This window comes from Coregonus lavaretus (assembly GCF_964263955.1).
Source record: "Coregonus lavaretus genome assembly, chromosome: 18".
In the NCBI taxonomy this organism is placed as follows: Eukaryota; Metazoa; Chordata; class Actinopteri; order Salmoniformes; family Salmonidae; genus Coregonus; species Coregonus lavaretus.
The window spans coordinates 40,105,905-40,115,875 of NC_140005.1; the positions used below are offsets into that span (position 1 = coordinate 40,105,905).

The 9,971-nt window shown below is 42.9% G+C and overlaps 1 protein-coding gene across 5 annotated transcripts; it reads left to right on the plus strand.

The window, feature by feature from the left end:
- The first annotated feature begins 1,435 nt into the window (after positions 1-1,435).
- Positions 1,436-8,584, plus strand: LOC311145391 (pre-mRNA-splicing regulator WTAP-like). 5 transcript variants are annotated; one of them, XR_014614585.1, is made up of 8 exons: positions 1,436-1,613; positions 2,214-2,257; positions 2,388-2,443; positions 2,539-2,597; positions 2,710-2,837; positions 4,668-5,471; positions 5,926-6,080; positions 7,570-8,583. XR_014614585.1 is itself a non-coding variant. In XM_084181614.1 (8 exons), exons 2-8 carry the CDS (start codon positions 2,231-2,233, stop codon positions 8,148-8,150), a joined length of 1,185 nt encoding a protein of 394 aa, XP_084037740.1. In that variant the 5' UTR covers positions 1,436-1,613; positions 2,214-2,230; the 3' UTR covers positions 8,151-8,584. The 5 variants fall into 5 exon arrangements, 4 of the variants coding, with proteins under 4 accessions (XP_084037740.1, XP_084037742.1, XP_084037743.1 ...); XM_084181614.1 differs by having other exon boundaries at positions 4,668-4,846; positions 7,570-8,584; XM_084181616.1 differs by having other exon boundaries at positions 1,480-1,613; positions 7,570-8,584.
- Positions 8,585-9,971: the final 1,387 nt, after the last annotated feature.

Genomic DNA, 9,971 nt, shown 5'->3' on the forward strand with positions numbered 1-9,971 from the left:
CTATGCATAGTCACTTTACCCTAACCTACATGTTCAAATTACCTTGACTCGGTACCCCCTGTATATAGCCTCGTTATTGTTATTTGATTGTGTTTATTTAGTAAATATTTTCATAACTCTATTGAACTCCATTGTAGGTTAAGGGCTTGTAAGTAAGCATTTCACGGTAAGGTCTACACCTGTTGTACTCGGCGCATGTGACAAATAAAATGTGATTTGATTGATTTGAGCTTTTGTGCTGAATACATTATGTTGTTACAGGTGTCAAGTTTATGGGCATGTGGCAGCAGTGTGTAGGAGGGAGGTTCCTAGGTGTGAGAAGTGTGCAGAAGGGCATGAGACATAGGAATGTGTAACATTGGGGAAAGAAGTGGTATGTGTTAATTGTAGGGGTGTCCATGGGGCTGGGGATCAGAAATGTCCAGTGTGAGAGAGGCAGGTTGAGGTTTACAGGGTTAGAGTAGTGCAGAAGTTATTGTATGCTGAGGCAGTGAAGAAGATGGGTCAAGGGGGAGGGATCCTGAGAAGAGTGGTGTGATGACTAGTAGATCTGTGCCAGTACAGAGGGATAGGCCAACAAGTGTTTTTTTTTCCTTATTTGTTTTTATTTTTAGTCATTTAGCAGACGCTCTTATCCAGAGCGACTTACAGTTAGTGAGTGCATACATTTTCTCATACTGGCCCCCCGTGGGAAACGAACCCGCAACCCTGGCGTTGCAAGCACCATGCTCTACCAACTGAGCTACACGGGGCCAATAACGAGAGTGTATGCTTTAGTAAGATTGGATTTTTAGCATTTATAGCAATGGTTATCAACTGTTTTAGTGTTTATAGCAATGGTTATCAACTGTATAATAATAATATAATATGCCATTTAGCAGACGCTTTTATCCAAAGCGACTTACAGTCATGCGTGCATACATTTTTTTTTTTTTTTTGTGTATGGGTGGTCCCGGGGATCGAACCCACTACCTTGGCGTTACAAGCGCCGTGCTCTACCAGCTGAGCTACAGAGGACCACTGCAGGGATGGAACGTAAGTCGCAAAAAATTGAGGTTGTGGTGGCAGCTGTAGAGAAGTACTTAGGTGTATGAGACTTGATGTCCGAATAATTACAGGGTGTGTTGTGTGGTGGTGTCCCGTCCTTTCAGGCTGTTGGCCTGAGGTAGGACTATATATATTTAAATAGTGGAGCAAGGTGGTGGGTTTTTAATGAGTGTAGGGTAAGATGGTAGGGTATTTGTTGATTTATTTCCTTTGTTATAAAAAAAAAAAAAAAAGCAAAATATAAGGGAGTTATACTCCAGTCTAGTAGGTGGCGGTAATGCAACATTTATTGGATGCCAACCGCCGTTAAACCTCGAAGAAAAAGAAGATGTCCCTGGCCTCGGGCACGCGCGCAATCCCACAAGTTGTTGTGACGCTTTCGCTCCTCGTGCACTTGCGTTCCTCCTGGCTGGCTGCATGTTTCTTTCCTGTCTTTCAACACTTGGCGGCGATGCAGGACAACATGGCGCAAGCAACCTAAGTCTGTAAAAATATACCAAGATAGACGACTTAACTGTTAATGCATAATTTGCCTAACTGACCAAGTTCACCTTTCAAGCTTACAGGTCAGTGTATTACCAGATATTAGGTACAGTAGCTGAGCTTGCTCAGCCAGCTAGCTAGTAAGACAGTTAGCCAGAAGCTACCTAGCTCTGTTACAGGGCTTTACGTGTGGCTTGCGCTTTCTTCAACGCGCTGAATACACTCTCGTTATTCGCCAGAGTAAAGCTGTAATTTCTCCAAAACACGAACTAGCTACTTTGTTTACCGCTAAATTTGCTCTAGTTCATGCGCATGCGTCGTAGTGCAGACCAGACGCATGCGCATGGTCCAGAGCTAGAAGCTACCGAGCCTAGCCATATTGCTAAGTGAAATGAGCTTGTTTACCAATAGTGTAGGTAGTTAACTAGCTATATTGTAAATTATATCCCTGTATATTTGATAAATAACTGCTAGCTAGCTAACTAATGGTAACTAACTATGCTGTGGGCTAACGGACGTTACTTATGCTTACCTAACCAGCCTGCTAGCTATCTAAAGTGTTGCTAGCTGGCCTAACTAGGTCGCTAGCTAGCAGCTGCTAGTGCTAAAACACTTACAATTATAAATAACGCTAGCTAACTAAACTATATAATGATCAAGCTCTGATTATAAATCATTTCAAGGTATCCCTAAGGCCAGAATGACTGAGGAACCTTTACCTAAAAAGGTGAGTTCAAGAAGTACCTTGCATTAACCTTTCTCAAGCTGACTTTTGCCTCAAGTGACTTTACCTGGTGAAGACCAGAGTCAAAAGTCTCAGTACTAATACTGATCTATTATCCCATTTGTCTATGAAGGTTCGCCTCAGTGAAGCTGATCTGAAGACTCTGACCAGAGAGGAGCTATGTGAAAGGTATTGCTATAAGTTAGCTAACTTTGCTAGTGTGCAAGTCTGCAAGATTAATTTTCTTAATATGCACCATTATGAATAGTTTAATATTCTTTCAGGTGGAAGCAGGAGGATGCTTATGTGCAGATACTTGAGACAAAATATTCAGAGTTGAATTGTAAGTAACGCTGAACTCTTAAATGTTAACATGCATGAATGCCCATTGAACAAATAAGTCTCTTCAAAGGTCTGCACAAGCAACTGAAATGTATCCTGTTTTGACTCTGCAGCAAATGATGTGACGGGCCTGAGGGAGTCTGAGGAGAAGCTGAAGCAGCAGCAACAAGAGGCTGCCAGGAGAGAGAACATCCTTGTTATGAGGTTGGCCACGAAGGAGCAGGAGATGCAGGAATGCACTGTGAGTATGGTGATGTGTTGTTGTTGTTCTGTGTCTGAAGTCCATTGGTTTGAGTTTTCCGACCCTGTATGAAAATGCTAAAATGATCACAAATCAAGGGAACGACAGTTGATAGTAACATGTGTTAGTGACATACAGTGAGGGGAAAAAAGTATTTGATCCCCTGCTGATTTTGTACGTTTGCCCACTGACAAAGAAATGATCAGTCTATCATTTTAATGGTAGGTTTATTTAAACAGTGAGAGACAGAATAACAACAACAAAATCCAGAAAAACGCATGTCAAAAATGTTATAAATTGATTTGCATTTTAATGAGGGAAATAAGTATTTGACCCCCCTCTCAATCAGAAAGATTTCTGGCTCCCATGTGTCTTTTTTATACAGGTAACGAGCTGAGATTAGGATCACACTCTTAAAGGGAGTATAAAAGACACCTGTCCACAGAAGCAATCAATCAATCAGATTCCAAACTCTCCACCATGGCCAAGACCAAAAAGCTCTCCAAGGATGTCAGGGACAAGATTGTAGACCTACACAAGGCTGGAATGGGCTACAAGACCATCGCCAAGCAGCTTGGTGAGAAGGTGACAACAGTTGGTGTGATTATTCGCAAATGGAAGAAACACAAAAGAACTGTCAATCTCCCTCAGCCTGGGGCTCCATGCAAGATCTCACCTCGTGGAGTTGCAATGATCATGAGAACGGTGAGGAATCAGCACAGAACTACACGGGAGGATCTTGTCAATGATCTCAAGGCAGCTGGGACCATAGTCACCAAGAAAACAATTGGTAACACTCTACGCCGTGAAGGACTGAAATCCTGCAGCACCCGCGAGGTCCCCCTGCTCAAGAAAGCACATATACAGGCCCGTCTGAAGTTTGCCAATGAACATCTGAATAATTCAGTGGAGAACTGGGTGAAAGTGTTGTGGTCAGATGAGACCGAAATCGAGCTCTTTGGCATCAATTCTCGCCGTGTTTGGAGGAGGAGGAATGCTGCCTATGACCCCAAGAACACCATCCCCACCGTCAAACATGGAGGTGGAAACATTATGCTTTGGGGGTGTTTTTCTGCTAAGGGGACAGGACAACTTCACAGCATCAAAGGGACGATGGACGGGGCCATGTACCGTCAAATCTTGGGTGAGAACCTCCTTCCCTCAGCCAGGGCATTGAAAATGGGTCGTGGATGGGTATTGCAGCATGACAATGACCCAAAATACACGGCCAAGGCAACAAAGGAGTGGCTCAAGAAGAAGCACATTAAGGTCCTGGAGTGGCCTAGCCAGTCTCCAGACCTTAATCCCATAGAAAGTCTGTGGAGGGAGCTGAAGGTTCGAGTTGCCAAACGTCAGCCTCGAAACCTTAATGACTTGGAGAACATCTGCAAAGAGGAGTGGGACAAAATCCCTCCTGAGATGTGTGCAAACCTGGTGGCCAACTACAAGAAATGTCTGACCTCTGTGATTGCCAGCAAGGGTTTTGCCACCAAGTACTAAGTCATGCTTTGCAGAGGGGTCAAATACTTATTTACCTCATTAAAATGTAAATCAACTTATAACATATTTGACATGTGTTTTTCTGGATTTTTGTTGTTGTTATTCTGTCTCTCACTGTTCAAATAAACCTACCATTAAAATGGTAGACTGATCATGTCTTTGTCAGTGGGCAAACGTACAAAATCAGCAGGGGATCAAATACTTTTTTCCCTCACTTTATTGTAATGAATGGGGAAACTTGATTTACTGTACCTACTGTTGCTCTTTCTTGGGACCTGATTGCTCTGGTTACACATGGTTGATAAATGTATTATTTTCACCTCTTTTCAGACCCAGATCCAGTACCTGAAGCAAGCCCAGCAACCCAATGTGGCCCAGCTGAGATCTACCATGGTGGACCCTGCGGTCAACTTGTTTTTCCTCAAGATGAAGAGCGAACTGGAAGAGAACAAAGACAAATTGGAGCAAGCCCAAAATGAACTAAATGCCTGGAAATTTACACCTGATAGGTAAACCAAACCAAAATAACCCTCGATCCTCCAGCCAAAGACTGTGCCAGCCAGACAACTGACTCTCTTCTGCAAGAATGCAAAATGGAGGGAAAGGAAGGCAGGAAAATGCAATGCGCTCAAACATGACTGTGACTTTTTAAAAAGGAAAGAGAGACAGATCAGATCAGCCCCACTACTCCTCCTGCATATGTCATAAACTCTTTGTCAGGTGAACTGGTTTCAGCTCTGAGTGACCCTGTTAAGGGGCTTGAAGGAATCGGGACTGCTCAGAAGAGATGGTCACTGACACTCAACCTCCAAACTCTCCCCCGCTAGGAACATTGCTATACTTTGTTTGGTTTGATGGGAACATTTCAGTGTGAATGGCTTAGGCCTAGAACACACAACTTGTAGTCTCCTTACTTAGCATTTGTTGGAGAAAACATGTACTAACTTAAAAGTCACTGACCCCATTCCACATAGAGTATAGATATTGAGTTAAGTTAAATAGTTGAAATGGAGGAACTTGCACAAGGCCCAGTCCAGAGACTGTTAAACACTAAATACATTTGTTATAGTGATCCTGGGCTTGCTTCAAGGAGTCATCTTGAACACCTTTTTCAGTAATATGAACGATACCCAGGTATGACTGTTTCATTTATTAATCACACAATAATCCAAACTTTTTCTGTTCAGTTGAATTGTGCAATTTTTGGACAGCACTGTTGAAAGCAGGCCTGTGTTACCAAGGTCTAGTTCAGATGTATGTGTTTAAATGATTTCACCTAAATGTTGAACTTGTTTAGAAACTGTAACTGGTTCAGGTAGCAGTGTAAGCATTTGGTAAGTCAAATGGGCAAAATGTATATTGTATTATGATATATATGACAACATATGATCATATTGCCTTGAATCTTGGTTGCCATCAAACTAATGCCCATCGTTCTTGTTTGCTGTGTGAGTTGGTATCTTAAAAAACCCACACTGATATCTTTGAGGGACTGAGCATTGGGGCTGCTGGGACTGTCTTTTGACGTTATATATAGTTGTGTGTGTATAGTCCATCATGTTGACGTTAACCCCTGTCTCCTCTGCAGCCAGACTGGGAAGAAGCTGATGGCTAAGTGCAGGATGTTGATCCAGGAGAACCAGGAGTTGGGCAGACAGATCTCTCAGGGTCGTATCGCCCAGCTGGAGGCAGAGCTGGCCCTGCAGAAGAAGTATAGCGAGGAGCTCAAGAGCAGCCAGAATGGTGAGTACTATAGTCTCTCTATATCCTTAGCTATTTCACTATTTCTGTGGTACACAGGGCTCTAAATTTCATTCATTCATTTAAATGTTATCTTTAAATGGCGGGCTGAGCAAGTAGCCTATAATGACCTATCCTCCATACCCAAATAATTACATTTTAACTTGACTATCATATTTATATTGATCGTTTGGAAGGAAAAATCTCACAGAGGGTGTTATTGTTAACGATTTTGAACCGTCACTCTACAGTTGTAGGGCCCTATAAATCAGTTTGATCTTTTGGTAAATTCAGTTTTTCCTGATGTATTTTTCAAGGTTTCTGAGTTTTCCCAGTTTTTCCCCAATGTTTTCACTCTCAAAATCACACTTTGTAATAGAACCTCAATTTTTTGTAGTTTTTCTAACGCCACAACAGGAGACCACTTTTGAGGTCTGGGAACAATAAATACACAATAAAAAGATTTGAAGGGTGTAGTTGTCCTTTAATTACATTGTGTGCCTAGCAAGAGACCATTGTGTTTGGCTAGCAGTGTTTTTGTACTGTACAATTTACAGTGTAGCGTATATGTGATGGCAGAGTTCGCAAAACGAATGCCCCGCGATTGATACAAATCATCATGATATCGTTCAGCCAGTAGGCCTACTTTGCAGTCAACATTTAATTGGGAAGGTTTTTGGGAAAGCCTTTAGAAATGTTCATTAAACAGCGCATGTTGACTCAATTGCGCGTCGCAAAGATTCAACCAAGACTTCGGGCCAACCTTTATGAATACCTGGTTTGCATACCCATTGTTGTTTGAATAAATTGTAATAATAAAAATAAAAATAACTAACGTGAAAATTAAAGGGTCGCAAATGCGAGTGTTTTGGTCGCAGTTTTTGACCCTAGATTAGCATAATTGTAGGCACATGCCAGCGTCCTTATACTAACTCGCAAATCAAAATTAGTAACTAACTTACAAAATAATAATATAATAGAGAAAACATGTGGATTCATATTTAGAAGCCACGTGGAAAGCAGCATCGTTTTTGTTTTGGAAGAATATATTGAGTGCATGAATTGACAGCATGCTGAGAGAATAAACAGCATGGAGGAACTGTGACAGAGGGCGGGGCTTGGTGTGTGTGGCCCGGGAACTAGAAGCAGGCAGCCTGTCTCGTTTGAACAGTGTAGAGAACAGTGTTGCGGCAAATTATTGTTACGCATTGAATTATTTATAGGATTTTCACTTAGTCGCACTGGTGCGGCCAAAATATAACTCCAGGTCGCACTTTAGAGCCCTGGTGGTACATATTTGATTAATATGTTATTCAGTACATTATACAGCTGCCTTTATGTTGTGGCTCTGTCATTCTTCTATGCTAATATAATTTAGCCACTTAGCAGACTCTTTTATCCAAAGTGATGTGCAGTCAGTGAGTGCATACATTTTTGATATGGGTAATTGGGTATGTGTGCCCTGCGGTAATATTGATGTGTCTCCACACAGAGTTGAACGACTTCATCATCCAGCTGGACGAGGAGGTGGAGGGCATGCAGAGCACCATCCTGGTCCTCCAGCAGCAGCTCCGGGAGACCCGTCAGCAGCTAACCCTGAGAGAGAGCTCTGTTCCTGGGTCGGCTCCCCGCTCGGCCCCCCTGGACCACCACCCAGAGCCAGAAGCTGGCCGGAGCAAGGACTGCGAGGCGGGATTGGTCAAGGCCAACGGACCAGGCAACACCAGCCCCTTTGATAGGACAGAAACAGCTCCTGGCCCTTTCACAGAGGCAGAGACAGGCATCAATACAGAGCATGATCAGGAGTCCCTACCGTCTCTATCTCCCTCAACCACAGGCACAGACTCCAAGCTCTCTAGCCACTTTAGGACCATAACGAACCAGCTTAGCGAGGGCTATGAGACTGTAGACTCCCCCACAGGTAGTGATACCTCCGTCACACAACACTTTATAGAGACAGACTCAAACCAGGACCCCCAGGAGGACAGGATAGTGACACAGACTAGGTCTGGCAAAGGCGGCAGGACTGTGGGCTCATGCCATATCCAGAATGGGTTGAATGTTACAGGGTAGGGTCTCAGATATTTATGGCCGGTTTCCCCAACCCAGAGTAAGGCTATTCGTGGACTAAACTTTCAATGGATAGAAATCATGCCCAAGAATACTGGCCTAGGTTACTGATAAAATGTTATGTATGCCCCATGTAGAGAAAAGGTTCGCCAGTAGTTGTTGAATGTGATGATATTCAGTGATAAAGACATTCATACAGATTTTTCAATGAGTACATTGTCTCAGTTTGTGCACGTGTGATGTGTTATGATAACAACAAGGCGAAGTCAGACTTTTACTTGTTTTAAGTGTAACAAGTTGTCATGTGCTGCATACTTTCATTTTGAACTTGATTATGATTTCCCATTTATTGTGAAAAACTGTTTACAAAAATGTGGCATCCTGAATTTGTAGATGTTCGATCCAGACTGAAGTACAATAAAGATTGTTTTTAATGTAATGAGCATCTCACTTTGTATGAATAATCAGTTGTAGATTGTCATTAGGTGAAGTGTCCAGATGGACTAAGATAAATTGATAACTCAATAGTTTGAGATTGATTCCTTTCCCTCTGTCCTTTCCTCCATGACTGATCATATTGTAAAGTGGTTATCCCACTGGCTATAAGGTGAATGCACCAATTTGTAAGTCGTTCTGGATAAGAGCGTCTGCTAAATGACGTAAATGTAAACATGAGAAGACGAATCTTATCGAGTCCCTTCATCAGAGACTAAGAAAGGAAAACGATGTAGAGTATTGAGACATCCCCCTGGATGTAAGGAGGCTTAAAGCTAAGCTACTCTCCTAGAGGCCCAGCTCTCTAGTCCCTCGCTGCCAGTCAGTACACTCACTGTATTCTTCTCTCGAATGGTTTGATTTAGGGTCGAGTCTAGCCCACCTCCAGCCAACAAGGAAAGACTTCCATCTAGTGGTTGATGAGGATGCTGACTCACCCAGACTAGAGTGAAGCATTGTGGGATTGCAAGGTATAAATATCCTTCCATCCCTTGCCTCAGATTCATAACGAGAACAGTGGAGTGCATCAGGGTGAGTTAATGTTCATGTCCCAAATGGCGCCCTATTCCCTGTGTAGTGCATTATTTTTTCCAGAGCCCTACAGTGCACTATATAGGGAATAGGATGCCATTTGGGATATAGTACAGCACAGTACCACTGTTGTCACGGCAACCATTCACAGAACAAGGCCAGATGGATTAATTTGCCTGCCAGTGACTGTCTTTGCCTCCCTCCCTCCTTTCCCTATTTCTTCTGCACTGAATATTTCTTATCCATTTAGCTGGCTCTGGTTCAGTCCCAAATAGCACCCTATTCCCTATGCAGTGCACTACTTTTGACCATGGGCCCTGGTGAATTGTAGTGCACTACATGGGGAATAGGGTACCATTTGGGATGCAAACTATGGCTGCTTGCATTCAGCAGTGGGTGGTGGGATGGGTTGAATTAAAGTGACAGGACTGCAGTACGTGACAGTAGCTAAAGAGATCAGAGTAGCACTCCAGGGTCTGTGAGCTGAGAGATTTTCAAAAGGGAAGTAACCATTTCAGTACAGTAGCCAGCTCCTGAGAAACGAGAATAAAGCTTTTCACTAGGCTATATAACATCCATGTCTCTAATCTAGCTTGTGAAGGACCCTCAGTGGAACTGGGAGAGAGAAATATATTTTATATTCTCATAGATTTTTCTCAGTGTTATTTTGATTATGCATATCTGTGCTTTCCACTTCACTGGACCTGGATGCAGGATCCAGCAAGTCAGCTGGTTTACCCCAAAGGGCTTTTTCCTCAATTTTTCTCTTCTATTTGTTTGAAATGCGAGCAAGCAGCT

Bases quoted from the DNA above. Each gene is read 5' to 3' on its own strand.
- LOC311145391 (XM_084181614.1), top strand. From the start codon at position 2,231: ATGACTGAGGAACCTTTACCTAAAAAG. The intron at 2,838-4,667 runs GTGAGTATGGTG...ACCTCTTTTCAG, and splicing joins AGGAGATGCAGGAATGCACT to ACCCAGATCCAGTACCTGAA. The intron at 4,847-5,925 runs GTAAACCAAACC...TCTCCTCTGCAG, and splicing joins TGGAAATTTACACCTGATAG to CCAGACTGGGAAGAAGCTGA.